The sequence below is a fragment of the Canis aureus genome, chromosome 6, assembly GCF_053574225.1.
Source record: "Canis aureus isolate CA01 chromosome 6, VMU_Caureus_v.1.0, whole genome shotgun sequence".
Lineage (NCBI taxonomy): Eukaryota > Metazoa > Chordata > Mammalia > Carnivora > Canidae > Canis > Canis aureus.
Window position 1 is genome coordinate 58,751,807 of NC_135616.1, and position 25,924 is coordinate 58,777,730.

The window sequence follows — 25,924 nt, forward strand, 5'->3', positions numbered from 1 at the left end:
AAGATCGATATTGTGGATTGTTGGGCAGCCCTGCAGGCCCATTTGATACCCATGGTCATAATTATAACATGGGACTGGTCAGCATAGCTGTGAGTTTTATCACTCCTTTGCCCAGTGGTGAGAGGTGTGGGAAAGCAGTGGATCACCCCTAGGGAAGGTTGCTCAGGATCCCCTGTCTTCAGCGTCTGCTGGGCTGTGGTTAATACAAAAAGATGAAGTGGACTCTCGAGAAGAGATTGAGATTATAGAGGTTCTTGCTGAAGACTGATCATGGGACTGAGAGAGCACTTTGGAAGCTAACTGAAGAGAAGAGGTCAGATCAGGGGATGTACAGTGTCTAGAGTGAGAATCTGAGAGAGGGGCTGAGGTTAACAGGGATGTAGGGTACATTTGGGAGGCTGGTCTCTTAGGCAGCTTAAAATGATAAAAGAAACCGTCAGTGGCACAGAGTGGGTTTTAACAAGTAGATAGAACTCTGGGGAGCCCCATTCCCCCTTTAGTTGGGTAGCGAGTGGGCTGAGTCCAAGATGGAGAAGAATTGATCTTGTCTAGAAATGAAAGGTAGACTTGGATCAATAATTCAAAGGTCCCATGAATGTTCCTTCCTATCCTTTGATGTGGCCAACTTTTCGCATTCTATCATGGCCTCATTTGCCTGTTTGCCTTAGACTCCATGGCCCATGGATAGATTTTCAATTTGCCCTTTGCTGCCTCCTCAGGCGCATGCCATCCCCCTTAATTCAGGAACGGGTCAACTCTTGCCCGATTTTCTCACATTGTCTTTTGAACTAGCTTCCATTCTCAGCTCTTCTCCCAGACTCACCCTCTCTGCCACCTGCATATGTGCAAATCATCATGCACCCTGCTTAAACCACTGCACTCCAGCCATGGTGGTGATGGGACGCAATGGAAAGGACATAGGACCACACCTGAGTCTTTGCTGTGCCACTGCTCCTGGCAGGCTATGAGCAAGTTACCAAACTACTCTGAACCTTACTTTTCTCATCCTCAAAACTATTGAAAAAGAATATTTTTTACCTCGATGGATTTCTAGGAGGCTCAAATAAGAAAATATATGGAATACGTGAGCCACAGCACAATTGGAGCTTGAAAAAGAGTAACTCTTCTTAACAAAACCAAGGCCATCAAAGGTCTGTCCTGACTGTTCTTTTGTCTTTTCTCAATGCCCTGTTTCCCGCCTCAGCCCTTTCTTCACCATTTCTATCACATCACCCAGTCCTGTCTGACCAGTTGTCTTTATTCAAACATACTTCCTGGGCACCTGCTGTGTGTTTTGCCTGTTTACCTACGTGGCTCTTCCTCACACTTCTTTGCGTGAGTCAACAGGGTTACTTCTCTGTGAAGTCGTTCCTGACTCCCGAGGGGGTTAAAATGCTCCTCTGCAGTGTCTCAAGCACAAACCTCTTTTATAGGGCTCATCATTTGAATTCTAGTCTGAATTCTAGTCGCTAGCTAACATGATGACCTCTGAGACCACGAGGTCCTTGGGGGATGGACTTAGTCATCTTTGGTTCCCACTGAGTGTACAGAGCTCGCCACATTATGGGTAATGAGTGAAGATTTGTTGACTGATTGAATGAGCGACTGTGTCTCTGACCATGTTTTCCACATAGGTTATGTTCTTCTCAGTGTGTGTACAAGAGCACAGAAGCATGTTTAGCTGAAAAGAGACAAAGCCACTCAAGGTCACTTGAGCATAAAGGTGATTTATTTAGAGGACTGTGGTGAAGAATATCACAGATCTCCAAGGACAAGACACGAAATGCATTCCAGGTCTTGTAGGACAGTGAGATGCCGAGGCTACATCTCTGTTTCTTAGTGAAACGTATGCCATGTGTTTTTTTCATCTGTTTCATCTTCTGGCTTCTCTTGTCCAAGTTCTTTGTTGTTGTTGTTGTTGTTGTTGTTGTTGTTGTTTTCTAGACTTTCTGTATACCCATGACTTCAGCTTACATTTAACTCTGCCTTGCTCTGGAGCTGCCTCTGGCCCACAATGAACACTCCCCTTCTGTTTTCTCTCTCAAGCAATGCCATCCTGGCAGGAACCACACTTGTTCATTGCTGTAGTCTCGCTCAGGGCCTGGCACATAATAATTGCTTGATAATTGTTTATTCTGAATTTTAAGGGTGTCCACCACCACCCCTTACATTTTTTTCTCTCAGTATCACAGTTCTAAAGTCCCTGGAGGAAAAATCTGGTTCAAGGTCCACATTAGTCCAACACAAAGAGTCTAATACATAGTCTCCAATGTGGCTGACTGGACTCATCTCTTTGGCAGAGCCTGCAGGTGGTAGAGAGATCGGAAGGCACCCAAAGCCACATCTAGTATAGGGTCTGTGGATGATGCATTTTCCAGAACTAGAGTCACTGTCTATCTCTGCAAAAGTGAGGCCACCATCCTTGGAAGGCTCTTTTTGGAATTCCTCCAATTACACATGGAGTGTGAGATCATAATTTATCCTCTGCTGGGTTGATCAGCCTGGTGTTTTCTCTGTTGAGGACTGCAATGTGCTCTCCCCATGGGAGACAGTTCAGAGAAGCAGTAAGAAAACAAGGATCATCTAGTGTTTTCTCCACCTTCCATTCCTCTAGGTTCTCCTCCTCATATAGCGTAGTGAGGTCTAGAGAACCCTGTGATCTAAGCACGCACTGCTGAACAAAGGAGCAAAGGAAGGTTCTTGGCAGCCTATCCCACCAGTCTGCTCACTTGATAGAACATCCCACTCTGTTGCAAGGTTTACCCTGATTAGCGCACACCTCTGTTACAGGATTTGTCACCTTATATTGCAACTGCTGACACCCCCACTGTCACTTCCCCAAAGCCACAAGTGTGGCAGGAGGGCTTAGAGCAGCAGGGACTCTGTAGCATGCACACAGTTCCAGGTCCCTTCACAGCAGCTGGCATGTGGTGAAACCCTCAATAAAATGCTTGGTAGGTGAAAGCAGGCTCCCCGGCTTAGTGGGAAACGCTTGTCCAAGTGAGGAGAATTGGGATTGAGTTTCAGCCTTGGGGCTCACCATTCCTATGACCTTGAGAAGTCAGCGTACTCCAGGACATGGCATTACCAATTATCTGACTCACCTGTACCCAGGGCTTACACTCAGCTGATAAGGCTGTACCAGTTATTAGAATATCAAGCCACTTCCATGACAGCTGGGTAAACAGTCTTCGCCCAGCCGCTGGGTGCCATCCTAACCACCTTCTTCTCTCACCTAAAGCCCCCAGATCTCCCCTATGGGTGAATGGACCCCAGGAGGCCTCCAGAATGCTACTTTGGTACCGCCGCTGTACTTTTTTCTGATTAGTCTGCGCACTCCGGTCTTACCTGCTGATATTGTGAATATCACCCCTTTCTCTGCCATAAGGTTGGGGTGACACCCAATGACATAGTTCATGCAAACACTTTGCACACTGTAAAGGGCTGAATGCCGTGCACTGTATGTGCTGTGTGCAACCCCTGGAAGGGATCAGAGCCGTTAAGCAGAGGAGCCTGCTTCTCCGCTGCAGCTTACCCTCTACTTACTCAAAGATTGGGGAAAGATTGGTTTGATATGTTCCAGAGCTTACTGAAAAGAGCCCACACAGAACTTCGGCTGGGTCCCAGGATAGCAAGAAGGATGCGTTCTCGCAAAGCATCCTTAAAAAGGTTTGTCTGAATTCCTGGGCGCCACAGCCTGGGATTCAATTTGCAGCTCTTTTAAGCACAAACACCATCAGCTGTGCTCGCCCTGCCCAGCCCTATAGTTCATAGTTAGAAGCCCATTTTAGACACTCTTAGCTTTACAGGTGTCTCCCTCGGTAGGACAAGAGCAGTGGGGAAGAAAGGGCAAGGCGAGGAGAGGGGGCTGGCAGGAAAGAGGGTTTGCACAATCTGGTATTTATGGAAAATTGGATGTGCTAATGAACCTGAGATCCATCAGGGCTTTCTGAAGGCAGGACAGTCTCTGTCAACAGACCAATTAGCACACAATTATTTTCCCTTTCTGAAAGCTTATCTGAGATGCTCTTTGAACGCATGTGCCTGAGTGAACTGCACTTTCCATTACTTCTATGGGCCTTGTTTGTAACCTGACACAACTGGCTGCCTCTGTTACAGAGAAAGCACAGTTCTCTGGACTGACTGTCCAGAGTCTCTGGAACTCTGCACACTTGGGGAAAGGGGTCTTTAGGTGTCCTGCTTATCAAGTCAGTGCCCAGGGAATAGCTGTAAGAGGACCCTCCCCAGCTCCCTTTCTCCTTCCCATCTCCTTAGGTCTCTAAGAAGGACAGAGGTGGCTCAAGGTAGAACAGCAGTGAAAAGAGCAATGACTTTAGGATCTAGCATGATCTGAGTGGGCCTTCTTCCCTCTCGGAGATCTGGCTTGGCTCCTTCCCTCAAAGGAAATGAGCGTGGGAATCATAGCCTTTGTCTCTTCCTCATTCCTGTCCTTGAGCTAAGATGAACAAAGGGAAGCTACCCAGATCTTTTCAATGATTTACCTGATTGTCCTCTTGTGGAGCTGACCTTTGGGAATAGCAAAGTGAAGGTCAGAAATCAGCGTCAGAGCCAGACCGGCATGCTGCGTGAGATGGTGGCAGTGGTGGGGAAGCAGATGGATCTATGTAGGTGGGGATTGTGGGGGGAGAGAGGCGAGGGGAGCGGCTGCTCGCTGTTCTCCTCCTTGGCTGGTCATCCTACTCCTACAGAAGACATGTAGCTCCCTCCCTGCCTGGACTTGAGGCTGGTGAGCAACCAACTTAGGGGTGGGTGGATGGAAAAGCCAGTGCAGAGCTCAGTGACCGTGTGGTGGCCGGCTTACCTGGAGGCGGGGAAACGCAAGTGTCCTAAATACCACACCCACCCACCATCTACCCCACCATTCCCCACTGCCCTTCAGTCCATCTCACTCCAGAAGAGCTGGGCCAGTCCTCAGCCAGGGCTCCTTTCACAGGGATTCTTACACCATAGAGATGAACTCACCTTGAAAGAAGCCTGGTTTTGCCTTCCCCCTGAGGTTTGACAGCCAGTCACCCATCAATACAGAGCCATTACCTGGCACCGAGCGCCCACCTGTGGAGGGACGCAGGCCCAAGTGTAACAGCCCGAATGCTGGGATTAGAGAAACATGTTTCCACTTGTCTGTAAACTCCTTATGGCAGTGACTTGCCTTACACTGAGTTCTGGATGCTCCTTGCATATTTGTTACATTGAATAAATGAGTGAGTGAAAGAATGTATGAATGCATTGAATGAATCCTAGCCGTGCAGGTTAACTAGATGTGTGACTTTGAGTAAATCATTTAACTCATCTGGCCACGGTTTCCTCATCTGTAGTATTAGGAGACTGTGGTCTCAAGTCTATACAATTTGCTTTGCCCTGTGTTCACATTCTGAACAGAGGGCAGATCACTAAACTATTTGGGATGAACTGCTCTCTTTATACCTGTTTTGAGAAGTGATGTCATCCAAAGGGGGTTAATTCACTATTTTCTGTGGTCCTTTGACACATCCTCACAGGAGACAGGAGGAACACTGATGGGCCTGAGGATCCCCCACATTAAAATCCTGTTTTAGCTACTCACAGCTCTGTGGCCTTGGGCCTCATAACTCTGTGAACCTTGGTTTCCTTCTTTGGAGAGTGATGGCAGTGAGACTGTCTCAGAGTTTTTGTGAAGTTAAATGGGATGATATTGGAGGATGAGCTCGCAACTGTAGAGAAGTCATCACTGCCCCTGTCAATGGTCTTGGTCCTGTTCTTGATGCGGGCTGGGTTCTGCTGCTTTTCTTGCACTGTGGCTGCCCTTCTGTCTTTGTCTGTAATTATCTCTCTCCTAGTTCCCTCCTCCTTTCCCTCCATTCTTATATATCCTTCGTGGTTCACCTCCTCCATGAAGCCTTCTCAGACTACTTTAAGTCCCAAGGATCTCTCCCATCTCCCTACTGTATTTCTAGTCAGTATCAAACCGTCCTTCATTTAATTACTCTGTTCCATGAGTAATTTTTAAGACTAAAAATACTAGATTCCCTTTATTTATTTATTTTTTATTTTTAGATTCCCTTTAAAAGTGTCATTTATACTTGGCTCTTTACTTGGTGACTTCACCCTGGTCACTTGAAGGGTGCTAGACATTTTCACTGCATGCAGCCCAGCCTGTGTGTTGTAGCTCACGCTGCCCCTTCTCCCTGTTCTCAGAGTACTTTCCTTTCCCCTTCTACTTTCCTTTGTTATTACTTATTTCAGTTTGTTTTATTTTAATTCCAGTAGAGTTGGCATACAGTGTACAATACAGTGATTCAACAGACTTCTACTTATTTTTAAGGACCAGCTCAGTTGAGTCTCCTCTGCTGCTGTTTCCTTTGTGCTCCCTTTGTCTGGAGCTGTTTTCTTCTGTGCTCATTGACACATGGCTTCTGCTCCGCTCGGATGCATGTCTGTCAGTTGAATATACACCTGCCTCACCCACGGGGTGTGATTTCCCAGAGGACACAGCACATAACTTGGGCATCTCTCTGCTCACCTCTCTACCCTGCAAAGCCTGGAACATATTAGAATATATTCTAATAACTTAGAACACGCTCTAAGTTATTGAGCATCTACTGTGTGCCAGGCACTGTGTTAATTGTTGTTGACAACATGGTGAATGAAACAATGATGAGCTTACTTCTGTGGAGCCTTTAGTGTGTGGAGGACCCAGACTCTCACCACGTACTCATGGGAAAGGATGAGCAAGTGCAGCATCTGTGCCTGCTGCAGAGTGGAGGTGCCTGGAGCCAGGAGAGACCAGAGGTATCAGGGTTGACTCCTTGAAGAAATCCAGGAGAGGCGCTCTGTGAATGTTTGATGAATTGTACGGAATTGAACAGTGGCTGCTCAATAAATACTCGTTGATTGGTTGATTGATTGTTGGCAGAGCTTTCGGAGATCCTGAGAAGAAAGGGCCGCGGGTCCCCATCATTCTTATTAGGGAATTATTTCAGTGCATTTAAGGACTCCCATTCTTCATCTTCTACTTTAAAAACATCAGGGAAAAACGGATAGGCCAACTTTATAATATTTCAAAATGATTCTGTGGTGTTTTGGAATATTACATGGCTGTAAGAGTTTATGTATATTTAATATACTTATTAAAATATGCAGGAAGCCCATGGCTGATTTTCTCTGAGGACGTCTCAGTGCCGAGGTGGGACTTAAATGTTTAATACTAATAATAATACTCATAACTCACATTTCTCTAGTGCTTTTCATCTTCGGGATCCCTAAAGCCTGTGAGCACCACATCAAGTGGATGCAGCTGGGCGCACCAGCCGGCTGACAGCATCCACATCTGGCCTCCTGTCTCCCTCTGGGGCAGGAGAAGAGGGGACTCGAGCTCAGAGGTCCAGCTTCCTCTGCCCATGTTGAATTTTCTCTTCCCAGAGGCAAATTCCCTTTGGCTCCCTCGGAAAGCCCCCCCACTGGGTACAACTGCCACCACCAGCCCTCCGCCCCTGACACTCACTGTGTTAGAACAAGGAAGGAGAGTGGCTTTATGCTCCTGGGCCAGGAAGACACCTGCCATTCTCGGGCCACTTAAGGATAGGCTGCGGGGCCTGAGGTCGGGTGGCTGGGGAGGGATGTGTGGAGGGATGGTCTCCACTTGGTGTCTCAATCCACATGACACCCTGCTTCTCTAGGTCACGGAGACCAGGACTGGCCCCTTGGGCTGCAGCAACTACGACAATCTGGACTCCGTGAGCTCGGTCCTGGTGCAGAGTCCGGAGAACAAAGTGCAGCTGCTCGGTAAGCTATCCTGTGATGGGGTGGGTGTTAGGTCTGGGTCCCCGAGGAGCAGGAAGGAGTCCCATGTGCTTCATTTGGCCAAACCCTTCCTGAGACCAGAACCACTAGGAGTTCTGGGACCTGTATGGCATCACTTTCCCTCATTCTTTTTGTTTGTTTGTTTGTTTTTGTTTTTTGTTTTTTCCCCCATTCTTTTGAGAAAACTTCTGATATGGTTTACCTGCACCCGAGACCATTGTTCATACCACATGATGCCCACACCCTCCCACATTCTAGTCCTCCCCAAGACTGTTGTCTACAGCAAGACCACATCCATACCTTGGCCCAGTCTGATGATCTCCTCTGTTGCTTTGTCCTAAGGACACCTTAGGGAACAGCTAGCCTTTGCAGAGTGGTTATGGGGCCACCATCTCTAGCTCAACTAAGAGCTTTCCAAACTGTGGGATCATTGGCTACCCTGAGTGGTCTCTACTTTCTGTGAGTAATCTATAGTCTCTCCCATGGGAGATTGGAGCCAGGAGAACAGTTTGAGAGGCATGGTAGCCTCCACTGGAGACAGAACTGGACAAGACAGGCTTGCAAACAGGCCAGCAAAAAGACTGGGGATGACACTAGGTCTGGAGCCTGGGAGGTAGGGGGAGGTGCTCAGCTCCTGCTGCCTGTTCCCCGAGCATCCTGGGACAGGGCTATGCAAACCGATTCAGACAGAGCTGTTTGGCAATGGGAAAAGTTCATTTTTCTTAAGGCCTAACTGAACTGGACTCTGTTTAAGATATTATTATCTTGGTATTATAAAATCAATAGCCCTCACCCAGGATCTACGATTACAAATTCCAGGCAACCTGAGCCAGATGCAACCCATCAGTGCTTTCGGAATCAAGGAATATATAATAAAAAGGAGTAAAAGACTCCTTTATTTAGAGCCACCTAATGCAAAAAAAAAAAAAAAAAAAAGCCACGTAATGCAATTAGCATCCCTCTTCTCCGGTGTCCCTAGATGGGCTGGGTTTGTGTCTAGAAATTAGCGATGAGTGAAGTTCAGAATGTCTGGTGGTTCATTTGGAATAGTTTATGCCATTTAATTTTATAGCCCATCACTCATGCAGACATTGCTCGGGGCACTTATTTTATAGCAATGGGAAATGTTATGGTGAGGAGAAAGGAGGTAGTTGGGAGGTGGAGAGAAAGGACTTGGGAGGGTGTGTGTTGGAAGCAAGCGCATGGACAAGGTGTGCAGGGTAGGCTGCTCAAGTGCAAGTGTGGGTGCAACATCAAGGAGGAAAGATTTAGGAGCAGTTCAGAATAGGAGCCGGGTCTCAAACAGGAACAACGGACATCCATTGCTGCTGCATTTCTAAGTTCTGTTTTGAGGTCTGCTGAGACTAGGATACCTACTTTGGGCTCTGTGATTTCCTGCCAAGGATGAGGTCAAGGGTGTGACAATAAAGAGCTGGCAGATATTTGAGAAGAAGGGAGCTCACCGCATCCAGAAGTTTCTCCTGTTCCTCATCCTCCGGGCAAAATCTCTCACAATGCCCCCACTGGGGTGGCCTCTTGCAGGTCTGACCTCGAGCCTGGCCCAGCAGCATCCAAAGAAGAGCCCGTCCTTCATTCATCTCTTGATATGCTTCCAACAGCCACCCTGTGTGGCTTGAAGCTGAATAGGAATATATTCTGTTACTGGTAAACTAATATCCACCACAGATGGGTAGGAAAACTGAAGCTTGGAGCAATTTAGTGGATTCTATCCAAGATCAGAGGCAGCTAATTAGAAAAGAGAGCTGAGAGCCATTCATATCTACTCAGGCTTGACTGAACTTAGGATGCCTACCATCATCTAACTTTCAAATCTTAAGAGTTAAAGCATATTGAGACAGGGGCAGCCAGTCCCAGTTATGCAGTATGACCTGATGGTGCAAGGGTAGGGTCTGACACCAAGCCACCTTTACCAGCCCTGTGACTTGGGCAGGTCACTGTGGCCACAGAGCTCAGATTTCCTCACCTATAAGAAGGAACATCTGGCCTCACTCTGCCCAGGGTGTTACTTGTGATCATATATGGAAAGTACTGGGTATGGTGTCTGGCCACTACATTACCAGCAAAACCTGTCCCTACTTCCTAACCAGAGCAGCCTCCTTTGTCATCAGGCCTGGGGTGGGAGGCCCAGGAGGGTCAGCATAACATCTTAGGATGGCTGCTGCTCACCTCAGTGAAGCCAGAAACAGGATGGCTATCGGAAGCAGAGCAAGAAGCCCATCAAGCCTTGATTCCTCCCCAAGAGGGCTGCAAGCTCTTCTTTTATCCGAAACATCGTCCCATTCCCATCCTAGAAATGCTGATACATAGCCGATAAGGCCATTCATATGATATGCATGCTCTCAATTTGGCTGATGTGAGGGGTTCGACTAAGCCTTGGGCTTTGATCGTCCTCATCTGCATTTTCAGATCCTCTCCCACCTGTCACAGGGGCAGTGGTAGCCCTTCCACCCCACCAGCTCCATAGGGTCAGACCCCGGGGTGACTGACCATTCTTGGGCCCAGAATGATGCACAAGTCAGCAGAACTCCAACTGGGGATCCTGAAGCCTCAAGTGTGGGAAACCAAGTCCCTTCGGGTCCTGCCCCACAATTCCCGGACACGTCCTTTCCCTAGGCCTGCAGGTGCTGCTGCCCGAGTACCTGCGTGAGCGCTTTGTGGCCGCGGCCCTCAGCTACATCACGTGCAGTTCTGAAGGCGAGCTCGTCTGCAAGGGCAATGACTGTTGGTGCAAATGCAGCCCCACCTTCCCGGAATGCAACTGTCCTGATGCTGACATCCAGGCCATGGAGGACAGCCTGCTGCAGATCCAGGACTCTTGGGTGACCCACAACCGGCAGTTTGAGGAATCAGGTGAGCAGTCGGCTGGCCCACATTTCCTCCCTGTCAGTGGAAAATGGATGTGAGGTACAGGCCCAGCATGTGGGGAACTCAGCTTGGATCCTGGCTCACCCACTTGCTGTCTCTGGGAGCCTAGGAGGTTATATCACCACCTCAAGTCTCAAGGGATTATCTTTTGTTGTCTATGCAAATGGACATAACTCCTACCAAGGAGATGTATTTTGAGGACTTCCTAAGTTCAGGTGACTAGATTTGAGGGCATAGGCCTTGCCTGTACAGTGTCTGCATATACGGTGCAGAAGGAATGTCTGTTGAATCGTGATGTACATAGAATGCTTCTGGGAGGCACCAGCACATGCTGAGTATGGCTTATCACAGGGACAACTAGTATCTGTGTTACCTTGAGATCTAGATTCAGGACTTGGTTTCGAGGCCTTGCTTTTGGTGATGGTTTGAATGTTTGTGTCCCCCAAAATTCATATGTTGGAAATATGATGTCCAGGGAAGTGGGGCCTTTGGGAGGTGATGGGGCATTAGTGCTCTTACAAAGGAGGCACCAGAAAGATCCCTCTTCCCTTCTGCCATGTGAAGACACAGTGAAGAGTTAGCCATATGTGACCCAGAAGAGGGCCTTCTCCAGGACCTGACCGAGCTGGCATCCTGATCTTGGACTCCCACTTTCTTGAACTATGAGAAATAAATTTTTGTTGTTTCTCAACCACCCAGTCTGTGGCATCTTCTGAAAGCAGCCTCCAAAGACTAAGGCACTCTGTTAGTAACCAGTTTTATGAGCTTATGTGAACCATACAGCTTCACCATATCCCCATTTTCTCTTCTGTAAAAGAGGGAAAGTGATATTGGTAGGTGGATGGAAGGCTCATATGGGGTAATGTAGATAAAACTAATGTATAAATAACTCTGCCTGGTACATTCATACATTTCAACACTAAATGATAGTTAAGTTGTGTGGATGTATTTCAGAAACACAATGTTGGTAAAACAAGGAAAAATGAAAAAGGTTATGTATTATATATACTACTATATAATACTATAATAATATGTATTAAATATAATATGTATTTAGTACTATTTATATAATGCTTAAAAACATGGGATGCCTGGGTGGCTCAGCGGTTGAGCATCTGCCTTTGGCTCAGGGTGTGATCCTGGGGTCCCGGGATCAAGTCCCTCATCGGGCTTCCAGCGAGGAGCCTGCCTCTCCTTCTGTCTATGTCTCTGCCTCTCTCTCCCTGTGTCTCCATGAATAAATAAATAAAATCTAAAAAAAAAAAAATACTAGCCAATACTTAATATTTTTTACAGGTAAATATATTTGCAGAAAACATTAAGAAATATATGGTAATGATAAAACATCTAAGAGAGTGGATACATTGAGGTGGAGTTGTTGGAGGGGAAGTTCAGAGCCTTCGATTACATATTTTCATTGTCTTATTTCTCAAAAACAAAACAGAACAAAAGACTGAATGAAGTCGATACAGCAAAACGGCTAAATCTTGGTGGTGGGCACAGGGGGGTTTATCCTCTTATTCCCTGTGCTCTTTTGTGAGCTTAAACGATTTAGCAAAAGAACTATGAGGAGTGCCTGGGTGGCTCCACTGGTTAAGCGTCCGACTCTTGATTTCAGGGTTCAGGTCATGGTCTCAGGGTCATGAGATCAAACCCTGCGTTGGGCTCTGCACTGGGCATGCAGCCTGCTTAAGATTCTCTTTCTGCTTCTTTCTGTCTCTAAAAAAATCAGAAAAGAAGAACGTAGAAGCTAGTTGTTAATGTCATCACTAGGTTTGATTCTCCAACCATTGGGGAAGAGGGTATGAATAACGAGGTGCTTGAGAAACCAGAATGAGCTGAGGCCCCAGGCATTGTGATTTCAAGTCCCAGACATGGCAGTTAACTGCTAAGGAGAATATTCCAGTCCTCACAATCCCAGCTACGCTGGAATAGTGATGCTGGCACATGTTCACTGATGCTTATTGTGGGACAGGATGTTGGGCTCCACCTTCATGAGTTAGTTACTGTTACTGAGTAAATGAGGGCTATCTGGACCCCCACCAGGAGACAGTGGCTGCAGGTCCCAAGTAAAAGCAGATATGAGCATGAGATCAGCAAACGTGTTGTGCCTACGAAGCTCCGAGAACCCAGATTTGCAGTAGGCCCCCAGAACCAGAGAGCATCTTCCTTCTGGATTAGCTAGAAGAAAGAAGGGCTATCTGCCAAGAGCTGAAGCTTGAAAGCCTTCCAGAGTCAGAGAGAAGGATGTGGATGGGAGAGGCTGGGCTTGGGGACTGGAAGGTTTCTAAGAAGTTTTCTGAGCTGGGCACTCAGTCTCCCTGTGTCCACATTTGCCAGCTGTCCACTCTCCCCTTTGGGACTGCCCTACATCTCCCACCGTGTGTTTGTGGTGTGACAAAGAAGACAGCCTGTGATGGACGGTGTCATGAATGATGTGTAAGGGGTTACCAAGGGAGAAAGTGGTGTGTCCCAAGGTCATTGGCAAAAGCAGTCCCTCTGGCTTGCTTGGGCAGTGACGGAAATCTGTTTTGAAATTCAGAAGCATATTAGGGACAAGAAAGAGAGAAAAGAATCCTAAAGCTCTATTTTATGGTATGTTAATTATTTTCCATATAAAGCTGTTGAAAAAGAAATATATAAAAAGGGGCTGGGAGAGTGGCTATGAAGCCTCCTTTGTTACATGGGGGGGTGCTTGCAAGGGCTGGCTGGGTCTGGGGGGGAGCTGCCCTCCTGCTCCCCGACCCCCAGGGTCTGCATGACACCCCCTGCCCCCCACCCCCCAAGCTCAGCTCCGTATTCTTGCCCGCAGAGGAATTCCAGGCCCTGCTGAAGAGGCTGCCTGACGACAGGTTCCTGAACTCCACGGCCATCTCCCAGTTCTGGGCCGTGGACACCAGCCTTCAGCACCGCTACCAACAGCTGGGAGCCAGCCTGAAGCTGCTGGTCAAGAAGACACATCGCATTGTCCGCCGGCTCTTCAACCTCTGCAAGCGCTGCCACCGGCAGCCTCGCTTCCGCCTGCCCAAGGAGAGGTGAGCGCCCCAGCCGCCAGGGCCCAGGGTGGCCCCATCCCAGGGGCTGCAGGGGCCGGGGGGCAGGGGTAGAAGGCTCTCTGTCCAACTGGGAGATCTGGCAGTGGTGACCCACGTGAGGCCTTTGAGATCCCCCTGCTGTCACCTCCCCGTGTGTCATTCTCAATTCTGACTGGTGCCTGAAGCGAGAGAGAGAAAACAGAGAGAAGCTAATTTTACTTCTCTATAAATTGTAGTGGATTCAAATGTTATTCTAATCATACTCCAATTCTCACTCATCTCGGTTTTAAGACGTTTTTTAGGAAAGAAAGGGGTGGAGTTGGAGCTCACACTCCAATTGCATATGGTGAGAATACACACATCAGATTTCTTCAAACGAGTGACTGCTCTCGGCCACAGAAGGAGAGGAAGCCAGGCCCTGCTGCCCTGGGAGCAGAGCGGGGCTGTCCAGTCAGAGACACTCCCTCATCCACCCCCTCGTGCGCCCATTTACTTAATAAGTGCACGCAGCATATCCTAATTTTAAGCTGTGTGTCGAGGGGCGGTATTTGTTCATTGAGAAGATATAATAAATATACAGAAACATAAAAACTATAAAATTTTAACTATGTGGCAGCCACTTAAATTCATGTTGGTAGAACATAAATCAGAGGTGCAGTTTAGTAAAAGCAAGAGCTGGAGAGAAAAGCCACCTTGGAGAAGGAAGTCTGGGCCAGATTGTGTGGGAGAGATGGGAATGGTGCGCTGAGACGGGGCCTTGTGGGGTAGGGAAGCTACCCTGCAACCCAGAGCTGTGGCTCTGACTGAGGCGCTGGTAACAGGGAAGCCCGAGTGGAGAACTCAGGCCAGCCAAGGCTTCGGGAAGAGGTTCCTTTTTGTGTTTTCAAATAATCACTCTTAAGTGCTTACCAGGCACCAGGAACAATCCCGGTATCTGAGAATATGTTGGCGGATTATGCGGTGTCCTTGCTTTCGTGGCATCTGCAGAGAGGCCATCTGTGAACAAGGAGACAATAAACAATCAGTTCCCATCCTGATCCTTGCTGTGGATGACATAAAACAGAGCAGTGTGCTAGAGAGCGGAGGAGCGGTTCTTTTGAAAAGGGTGTCATGGAAGACCTCTTGGAGGAGCTATCAGAGGAGCTGAAATAGAAGCCTGAAGAGGAAGCCAGCTATAGAAGATTCCTGCTCTGGGTGGAAGAGAGACAGATGCAGAGGGAATAGAAAGGACAGGGATGGTGAAGTAGGACAGAAACGGATGGGATGCCAGCAAGCTGGGAGAGCCAGTTGCTGGATAGTCTTCTCTAGAAGGCTGAAAGCCACACAGGAGGTTTCCATACAGACACGTGGGAGATCTTCTGTAGGCTGTTGAGTAAGCGAGGGAGGTGGTACCAGGGAGGGATGAGCCTGGCTGCTTCCAGTACAAGCGTGATGTCAAGTATTGCTGGTGTTGATCCATCAGACATTGAGCTCTGGGCCTTAGTCATTCCAGAAGTGGTGCGGTAGGGTTTCCATCATTCAGAGAACCTGGGGCTTTATCTTTCTCCTTACCTTTCCCACCTATTAGTCAACCCCCTCCTACCTTTGGGGTAGGGAGTGACGGCGATGTGTTCCTAGGACTCCTTATTCATTTTTACCTCCTTCCCAAAGGTCTTTGTCCTACTGGTGGAATCGAGTCCAGTCCCTGCTCTACTGTGGAGAGAGCACGTTCCCTGGCACCTTCCTGGAGCAGAGCCACAGCTGCACCTGCCCCTATGACCAGTCCTCCTGCCAGGGCCCCATCCCGTGTGCCTTGGGGGAGGGGCCAGCGTGTGCCCACTGTGCTCCGGACAACAGCACGCGCTGTGGGGGCTGTAACCCAGGCTATGTGCTAGCCCAGGGCTTGTGCCGGCCAGAGGTGGCTGAGTCCCTGGAGAACTTTCTGGGGCTAGAGACAGACCTGCAGGACCTGGAGCTGAAGTACCTGCTGCAGAAGCGGGACAGCCGCATTGAGGTGCACTCCATCTTTATCAGCAACGACATGCGTCTGGGCAGCTGGTTCGACCCTTCCTGGAGGAAGCGCATGCTGCTCACCCTGAAGAGCAACAAATACAAGCCTGGGCTAGTGCACGTGATGCTGGCCCTGTCCCTGCAGATCTGCCTCACCAAGAACAGCACCCTGGAGCCTGTCATGGCCATCTATGTCAACCCTTTTGGGGGCAGCCACTCTGAGAGCTGGTTCATGCCTGTGAATGAGGGCAGCTTCCCCGACTGGGAGAGGACTAACGTGGATGCAGCCGCCCAGTGCCGAAACTGGACGATCACCTTGGGCAACAGGTGGAAGACCTTCTTTGAGACTGTCCACGTTTACCTCCGGAGCCGAATCAAGTCCCTGGATGACAGCTCCAATGAGACAATCTACTACGAGCCCCTGGAGATGACCGATCCCTCCAAGAACTTAGGATACATGAAAATCAACACATTGCAGGTCTTTGGCTACAGCCTACCTTTTGACCCGGATGCTATCCGGGACTTAATTCTCCAGTTAGACTACCCATACACTCAAGGTTCCCAGGACTCTGCCCTCTTGCAGCTCATAGAGCTTAGGGACCGGGTAAACCAGCTTTCTCCACCCGGCAAGGTCCGGCTTGACCTTTTCTCCTGCCTGCTCCGGCATCGGCTCAAGCTGGCCAACAATGAGGTGGGCAGGATCCAGTCCTCCCTGAGGGCTTTCAATTCCAAGCTGCCAAACCCCGTGGAGTATGAGACAGGCAAACTCTGTAGCTAATGGGGGCCCCCCTCCAGTGCTGGGCAGGGAGGTGATCCAGGGTGATCCATGAAATCCAGGGTGCAAAGATCATCCAAGCCCTCACCTTAGTGCCAACAGGGTTCTCCCTTGAGACTTTCAGCACCCAGCAGACAGGACCTCAGGGCTTGGACTGAAGCAGGCAGGAGAGAAAGGAAGCGCTACTGCACATGCGCACACGCTCACCATGTGCATGTGCGAGCACACACACACACACACGCGTGCAAACACACACGCTCTCACTCACACAGGGAGGCTACCCCTGAGCAGCCTCAAATCTGTAAAGTCGGTGCTTTCAAATGAATGCAGTTGAAAGAGAGGAGCCAAGGGAGAGATTAGAAAAAGAACCAGCCAACCCATGAAAAAATAAATCCTTAAAAGTGATTCTTATCATTCAAGAAGGCAAGAGGGGGCACAGCGGTAGGAGTGGGAGCAGCTCCTCCTCCCTCTCCGTGGAGTCACTTTTGTATTCTTTTTAACCAGATTTCTTAAAATGGCATTGTTTCGTGATTCCCCACGTTGGTTCTTACTTTTTGTACGCTGCCTCGTCTGCACCCTCCCAGACACTGACTGCCTCTCAAGCCGGCTCCCCTGAGAAACTCAAGGTGATACCAACAGAGGACCGTAAGGGCGGGCAGGCAGGCTTGCTCTGCTCCCCACTCCTCCCTCCCTCCGGCCCCCCCGCTTCCTCAGCCTCCCCACTTTGCTCTGTGTACCCTCGTGGTCCAGCCGGAGCTCCTCTTCCAACAGCACCCATTCTGCCCAAGAAAGCAGCTCTGTCAAGTTAGAAAGAGACAATGTATAGGGAAATGTTCTTTTTTAAAAACGAAACAAAAACAAAACAAAAATATTTATTTTGTGATTGTTTTCTTTGTCAATCTGCTCCAGCCACATGAACATACAAGTAAAAGTTTACCTGATTTAATATATTTTCTTAAAAGGCCTTTTTTAGGGGAAAAATGAGAGAGAAAAGAGAGAAAAAAAAAAAAGAGTATAGCTCCTTGGGCTGCCTGGATTTTTTTTTTTTTTTTAATTGCTCTGTGTGTGATACGTGGGCATTCATGGATGGTGGCTATTGCTGTGGGGGAGGCTGGGTGATTCGTGTATGCTTTCACAAGTGAATGCATGTCAGGCTTGGTTGGTTGTGTGTGTGAGCGTGTGTGTTTATGTGGGGGTTATCTGGCTACCAGTCCACCCCCTCCCCCGCCCCTGCACCTCTTTTCCCAGGCATGAGAACTAATGCAGGCCCTTCAGCCAGGATTTCCCACTATCAGGAGAGTAGTGTCAAAGTCCCTGCTCACAAGGGGGCCCCCAGGCTGCGTGCTGGGCAAGTGTCTGCTAATGGAACTCCTCTTTGCCAACACTGCCGCGGACATCAGGAGAGTCTCCCATGCTCTCTGCATCTTATGGTCCACGATCTCCATTTGAGGAAACTGGGAAGGATGCAGACATGGCATTGGCTTTTCTCCATCCTGTGTGATTACCACCTTCCCAGCCTAAAGAGCAGGTTGGACATACACCACACAGAATAAGGCATCATTCTCACCACAGTGCCTCCCCCAGGTGGTCAGAGAAGCATTTCAGAGCATATCTCTTGGAGAGTCACTTCCCTGTCTATTCTCCACAGGGTCCAAGTACGATGAGGAGGCATGATGACCTGCACTTTCTTCAGGCAAAAGTCACCACATACATACTCAGTACTCCATCCCCTACCTGGGCTGTATCTCAGCTGGTACAAAATGAACTGGGAGAACGAAAGGATGGTCATGTCTATGTGCCCAAGAGCCTTCTATGTTTATTGTTGCATAGAGAAGAACTCAGCATTATATTTAAGCATAGCACCATATTTCAACCCACAAGGACCTGAAATCCTTGGTAGATCAGCAGCCTCCAGCATTTCTTTCTTCACAATTTCCCTGGAGCCTTCTAGGGTAGAAATCCAGAGCGATGGGAGAATCGAGGGGTGGACACAGGTATTGGCTGTCTATTTCTACTCGGCCACTGCTTGCTCTGGGGAATTTATACCAAGCCATCTGTGGAAGATGGAGCCAGCAGATGTCGTCCTGGTCAGTGGGGTATGGATGTGTCAGAGGAGTGTGCTTTTGTTGGGAAAGGGGATTGTGGTAGGAAGGGATTGACACTTTTCAACGGTGGGGTTTGAGAGGTGCAAGACAGATATTAGAGGCTGATTTTAGCACTGGCTGTGCAGGTCTACATGCTGTAGGATTGGGTGGGCACAGGCTGTCACCCATGAATTAAAGGCCCAGCATGCGCAGCAATATTCAGAATGAGGTGGAAAGCAACTGAGAATGTGTTGTGTGCAAGGTCAGCAGAGCGCACCTTCAGTGGCGTGAGGGTAGTTGCCCCGGCGAGGAGTGAGTCAGTGCCCGAGGGCTCCCGTCTTCCCTGGGCAGATGTCACCGTGGAGTGGTGGGAGACCTCAGTTGTCAATCTCTGAATCACACCATGCTGGGGCAAAGTGTACCTATAGAGTTGCGCTTCTTATCTTAAGTAGAGGGTTGTCTCGTTATCTCAGACTCCATGTCTTAGGAAGGCCCTGGGAAGATGAAGGTGTGATGTATTAAGGTTTTAGAAATATATGCACTGAGTTATAAGGATTTCTACTTCTTGCCTGCTCAAAGGTTTAAACCATTAAGCTGGGTGTATCAACTCCATTTAAAAACACTATCACACATTAGTAAATATTTAGGAGTGCCCTTGTGAGCCCAGATGCAAGTACTATATGATAGAAGGCCTAAAAGACATTATTAATTAACACAGCAGAAAGAATGTTCATATTTGACCTACCAATCTGTTACCTGTGATGGATGCTTGACTCTTCTGTTCTGAGACAGTGATGAACAGGTTTCCGGTGTACCAGATTTTGGGTCAAAGCAACAGACCAAAGATTTTGCTTCTAGAAAGCAAGTGAGAGATGGGGGCACTTTGCTTCTAGAAAGCAAGTGAGAGATGTGGTGGGGGTAAAGGATGGGCAAGATTCCTTAAGAAGTTTCTAAAGGCTTGAAACCATGAATTCAGTATAGAGTTTCTCAGAAAACTAGGCTATGAAATGTCACAATATGAAAAGGCTATCCCTAGTCAAAATTGTCACCTTGGAAGTCTATAATAATCAGAATATGTGAACAACCTATTCTTATACAAAGCTGAAAATAAAGAATTGTCATTAATTAATTAGGACTGAGCTGTCAATGTTGGTGAACTCAATGTAGAATTAAGAGCCAAATCACAATTCAGTTATTGGATATAACAATCAGGAATCCAAGCCTTAATTGTAACCCCGAAGAACGAATACATCAAATGCTAATCTGCCCTAATGCTCAAGACTAATGCTTCTAATACTAAATAACACATTTAATGCCCCCTGCTAATAATATAATGCTATGCTCTGCAAGCATATTCATGCATCCACAGCCAAAAAAATAAATGAACATCTCTTCAAGTACAGGGTATCACAAATAGTTCAGATCCAATTCTTGGCTTCTTTTCACAAATATGAAAATAGTCATCGGGATGGGCAGAGCTGCCTTTTGAGTAGATGGAATATATTGTCTCCATAATGTCCTGCCCCCAAAAAATCACCTTCGAAGCCTGTGATTTCATTGTGTAAGTCTGTTCTCTTGCATAGAAGAGAGATCCCTTTTTTTTTGCCATTATATTTTGTATGAAAATTAAAATGCCCTTAGGAAGAAATAAGTCTTAGAAGTTAACCCGCTGGCAAAATAGAGTATTAGATTTTTGGAGTTGGAAGGTTTTTAGAGGCCAGCCAGTCTACCTGTTTCTGACATGAGGGAGAAGAGGTTAGAGAACTTGCCTGAGGTTCTATCTATCAGCAGTAGAGGAAGAGCAGTCTTCCTTCCCTACCTCTCTCTGCCAGAAAATGACATCTGGGTCCTGGGAGATGACAGGACTTGGGAGTGAGAGGGCAGGGAAGGGATGACACGTCTCTGGGAAGAAGAGGGCTTCTGAGAGGCAGGAGTATCCTCACATCCTTTCTTGGGAGTGGTTCTAGCAAAAGTAATCAGCTGTTGTTAACTGAAAGGAAAAAACTAAGGTCTCTCCCCCGAGAAGCTTTAAGCACGGAGTAGACATGTTTCCATCTAGGCTGGAGATACAGGGATCAACTTGCTGGTTTCCTGATAACTCTGTCAGCTCAATGATTTTTAATTACAGCATCGTGCCTCCAATTTCTTGCTGTTTTCTCTACCGCCAATTAGAATTTGAATGCCATTACAAATCTGATAACTTCTGCAGACCATCTTTGCTGTGAAGGCTAGAGATGTCTGGTTACTAGCAACACGCAGAAGATGCAGGACCGTGCAGTCCCTGTGGCACACACATGACCTAGGTCTAGAGCCCCGGCAGAGAATAGTAATGAGCCAGCACTCTGCTGTGCATGAAGAGTGCTTGCTCCGCCCAGCAGTGGAGTGAGAATACGGACCAAAGGAGCCATGGAGACACACTGGCTCCTGGCCTGGAAGGATAGGTTGAAAAATTCAAGTTATATGACCAGCCAGCTATAGATACACTCCCTTTTATTAGTTCCTTATTCTGCGTCTGCCACCTGCCACCAGCCAGCTCTGTAACTGAGCAAGTCAATCCACTTCTCTGGGCCCTATTTTGCACCCCCAGCTGGGGATAAAGGAATTAGATTTCTTATGCAGATATTAGGAGTCCTTCTACTGCTGTCTGCTTATGCTGCTAAAGGCAGTGTGGCATAGGAGATGGCGTGGGCCATTGATCACGCAGCCCTGAATTTGCATGTTGGCTCCACACTCATCTTAATTCTTGATTTATCCCCTTACTTGTCACTTAGATGCTTCATCCCCTAAGATTTCCCTAAGATTTTTCTTTCCCTTCTTTTTCTGAACACTCACTCTCTGCACAATTTTGCCCAATCTTTCCCAACTTCCAGAATACATATATACCTTCAATTCCCTAAAACTCAATCCCATTTCTTCCAAGCTCTTTCCTTTCTTCCTTCCCACTTTCCTTCTTCCCTTCTCCTTTACTCCCACCTCTCCTTCCTCTCCTTTACTTGCTTCTCTTTCCCTTTCCTCCCTCTTAGTGGTAAGTGCTAGGCACTAGGGTATGTGCAGAATAATCATTTCTGGGCCATGAAGAATTGTACCACAGGATGTGGGGAGATGGAGAAGCAGAAACAAGTCAGGGTGGTGCATTCTCTAGTAGAGATGTGCAAAGCATTGATAGTATACAGAAAGGGAGACAATGACTCCCTGGGAGGCACTAATCTGCTGTGAAACTTCTAATAACTATGCAAGCAATGTCCCAGGTCTCCAGATGTTTTACAGTCAGTGGAGGGAAAGACCTAACATACAATGTGCGCGCCCCTTCTCAGAGAGCAGAAACGACCGACAGCAGCAACAGAGCCCCCGAAGGTCCACACTACATCTGGTTGGTGCTTCACTTGTGACTCCTGAGCAACCACATCAGCCACCTTATTCTTGCCTCCAAGGCACACTCAGGGGACAGCTGTGGGAGGTCCATGTGGTACAGTGGCGGCCTCCACTCCTTGAGGGGGCAGTATTCTGAAACCAGTGCTTTGCCAACATTAATGTGCATATGATTCACCTGAAGATTTGGATTCAGCAGGCCCAAGAGAGGCCCCAGATTCTGCACATCTCACTAGTTCCCAGGTGATGCTGCGACAGCTGGTCCAGAGACCACACTTGGAGGAGCCAGTTGCCACAGAGTATGTCTGTCATTTCTCTGCAGCACTTGGGACTCTAAAATGGGAGTCTACCAGCAATCAGAGGGGCTAAGAAACCAAAAGGTCAGTAGTGTCTGGCTAGGAGGTGAGGTCCTCACTTACAAACATCTTGGTGCTCTGTAGTTTCTCCACCACATAGGAACCTACAGATACGAGGCAGGGAAGAAAAGGGAGGCAAGAGGAAAGAAAGGAAACTTAACTAAATCAAAATTCTGCAAGCTGAGAGCTAGCTTGCTTATGAATGTGTTTACAGATAAGCAGCGCCACAGACCAGCTGAATCATGCTGGTTGAGTAAAGGTCTTTCCCCCAAGCCTATCAGAGTAAATCTGTTCCGAAGTGGGACAGGGAGTACCTGTCACTCCATGGAAACATACATCAGATAAGATGATTAAATCCCTACCAGCAGCGTGCCCGCACCCAGAGGCCCAGACTTTATACTGCTAAGGTGCCATGCAACTTCTAGGCATTTCACCTAAGAAAGAAAATGAATTATTTCCATTTTCGTTCTGTCCTCCTCTCCTCCAGCCTGTGTGATTACTACCCTTGCATCATTAATAAAAACAGCTACCAGAATTTATGTGGGGTCACTCTTCCAAGGATCTCAGCACTTGGAGAAAATAAATCAATCAATGTTATTTATTGAGCATTTTCAGCTAGGAGATGTGAGGAATAAAGCAAACATGTATTTAGTATGTACACCCTCTTAATTCAAGCATTTTTTTTCAGATGACTTAGGAAATAAACCGTGCGGAGAGGCCATACAGCTAGAAGCTGGACTTAGCGTGCTTCCTGGAGTCAGGCTGCCTCCGTTCAAATCCCATCTCTGCCCCTTGCCAGTGGAGAGGGACGGGCTATGTCATTTAATCTCTTGTAGCATCAGTTTGCACATCTGTAAAGGGCAATAACAGGATGTTGTGATGGTCCAGAGAGAGAAAGCATATAAAGGACAGGAGCAGGCTCGTAGTACATGTGTGTTTTTTTTTTTTCTTAAAGATTTTATTTATTTATTCATGAGAGACACGGAGAGAAAGGCAGAGGGAGAAGCAGCCTCCCTGTGGAGAGGCTGATGGAGGACTTGATCCCAGGACTCCGGGATCATGGCTTGAGCCAAAAGCAGATGCTCAACACTGAGCCACCCAGGTGCCCCAAGTGTGGGTTGCTTTTATTGCATTAGTTTTGGTGTCTAAGGAAAAGGAAAAGAAGGGAAAGAAAAACAAAGGAAAGCAAAGGAAAGGAAAAAGAAACACCCAGGTCACTCACCTGCAGAAGCAAACTCTTTCTTGGAAACTAAGAGAAATTTATCATCTGGGCCCTTACCTAAGGGTCATTGGGTAATATAACGGAAAGTCTTCGATTACAGTTCTGTGGCAGACATAGATAAGCCATTCAAATGGGTATTTCTTATATAGACCCTCTATAAAAGCAGAAAATATAATATTATAACATCACTCATCACCAGTATGCCTGTGCCTGGCTTGGTCACGTGGCCCAGGTACCTTGTTTCTAATGATATAAGTCATTACAGTGATAAAGCTTGGGAGTATCTAAGAGAATGGCTAGTTAACATACCCATTAGCCTGTCTTTTTCAAATAGCACATCATAAGTGCACTTTTAGCAAGTACGGGCGGCAGTTAATTCCTGGCTGAATCCTTTGATGGGGAACCAGGGTGTAGTACTGCCATAAGGTTTTTAGATACTGACACGGGGAAGGCAGAGTTTATGTTCCAGTTATGTTAGAAATACAAGATGTGGATTAGCAGAAATAAAGGTGGGGAAAATGTTCTAAGAAGCAGGAGCAGCACGTGTCTAGGCACATATTCATAGACACAATGATGAGTCAGCCTAATGTTCATGTTCCCCATCCAGCCTCATGGTCCGATGCTCTTAATTTTTTTCTTCTTTTAAAAATAAGCTCTATTGAGACACAATTCATATATGATAAGTTTACCCCTCAAAGGGCACAATTCAGTAGTTTTTATTTAAAAAGTTGTGCACTGATCACTATTATCTAATTCCGGATCATTCACATCACCCAAGGAAGAATCCTGTACCTAGTAGCAGTCACTCTCCATTCCTCCCCAACCCCCAGCTCTTGGCAACTGCTCATCTATTTTCTATCTCTGTGGATTTGCCTCTTCTGAAAATTTTTGTACAAATGAAATCATACAATATGTATGACACATGAGAATTATATAGTTTACAAATACCAGTATTTTCTCCCATTATGTGGATTTTCTTTGCACTTTCTTGATAGTGTTCTTTGAAGTACAAAGGTATAAAATTTTGATGAAGTCCGATTTATCTATTGTTTCTTTTGTTGCTTATTCTTTAGATGTACTATCTAAAACTCCTAATCTAAGGTGACATACATTTATGTCTATGTTTTCTTCTAAGAATCTCAAGTTTTAGCTCTTACACTTAGGCCTCTGATCCATTTTGAGTTAATTTGTGTATGTGGTATGACAGAGGGATCCAACTTCATTCTTTTGCATTTGAATATCCAGTTGTCCTGGCATCATTTGTTGAAAGACTTTCTTTCCCCCCATTGGAATTGTATTGACACGTGTGTCAAAAATTGGCCATAAATGTATGGTATGATCTGAACTGTTAATGTCGTTCAATTGATCTATGTATCTAACTTTATGTGAGTACCACAATGTATTTATAATTGTAGTTTTGTAGTAAATTTTGAAATTAAGAAATGTGTATCCTCCAACTTTTTCTTTGTCAAGATGTTACGACTATTCTCAGTCTCTTTCATTTCCATATGAGTTTTGAGGTTCAGTTTGTCATTTCATATTTAAAAAAAAAGGCAGCTGGGATTTGATAGGAATTGTGTTAATTACGTGGATCCATTTGGGGAGTATCATCATCTTAACAATATTAAGTGTTCTGATCTGTAAATATGAAACATTTTTCTATTTAAATCTTTAATTTCTTTTGATGATATTTTATGGGTTCGGGTCTTACACTTCTTTTGTTAAATTTATTCCTAAGTATTTTATTCCTTTTGATGCCATTGTAAATGGAATTGTTTTCTCAATTTTATTTTTGGATTGTTCATTGTGTACAGAGCTGCAACTGATTTTCATACATTGATCTTGCCATCTTGTTGTACTTGCTTATTAGTTCTAATAGTTGTGTATGTGTGTGGGGGGCGGTCCTTAGAATTTTCTATATACAAGAGCATATCATCTCCAAATGTAGTTTTACTATACCCTTTATTCATAATGACTCTTCTTCAGCCAATGCATTCTTGTTCTTGCTGCCTCCTGTGGGAGCAGGAGAACTTCTTTATGCTCTTACTGGAAACATCTGAGAAATTTATTGCAGAGACAGATTGGCCTACAGAAAAATATATCATTCTCAGCACTATCTGTGGGCACACAAAGGCATTCAAAAGCTAACATGATGAAAAGGTAAGAATAATCAATAATCCATGGTGTTTGTTCAAAGTTCTTAGCCCATTCCCAAAGTTCTTAACTGCCTCCATTCAACAGTGGCAGTAATTGAATCAGCTTTTATGGATGGCAACCATGAGCAGCCTCCATACTCACACCCATAGCTCCTTAGGCCATGCATCCATTGTGCCATCACTAGGATTGCCAATGACAGAGATTGGTTTTTAGCAGGTGATCAAGTCATTCTGTCTAGTTGTTTAGTCCCT

General features: G+C 46.7%; 1 protein-coding gene across 2 annotated transcripts in view; it reads left to right on the forward strand.

Moving 5' to 3' along the window:
* Positions 1-17,431, forward strand: part of BRINP2 (BMP/retinoic acid inducible neural specific 2) — a 115,864-nt gene extending 98,433 nt beyond the window's left edge. For both annotated transcript variants that reach the window (XM_077901793.1, XM_077901792.1), the window contains exons 5-8: positions 7,677-7,782; positions 10,435-10,671; positions 13,499-13,721; positions 15,372-17,431. In XM_077901793.1, coding sequence (XP_077757919.1) covers positions 7,677-7,782; positions 10,435-10,671; positions 13,499-13,721; positions 15,372-16,488 — 1,683 coding nt within the window. In that variant the 3' untranslated portion in view covers positions 16,489-17,431. The remainder of the gene's footprint in view (positions 1-7,676; positions 7,783-10,434; positions 10,672-13,498; positions 13,722-15,371) is intronic.
* The last annotated feature ends 8,493 nt before the right edge of the window (positions 17,432-25,924 follow it).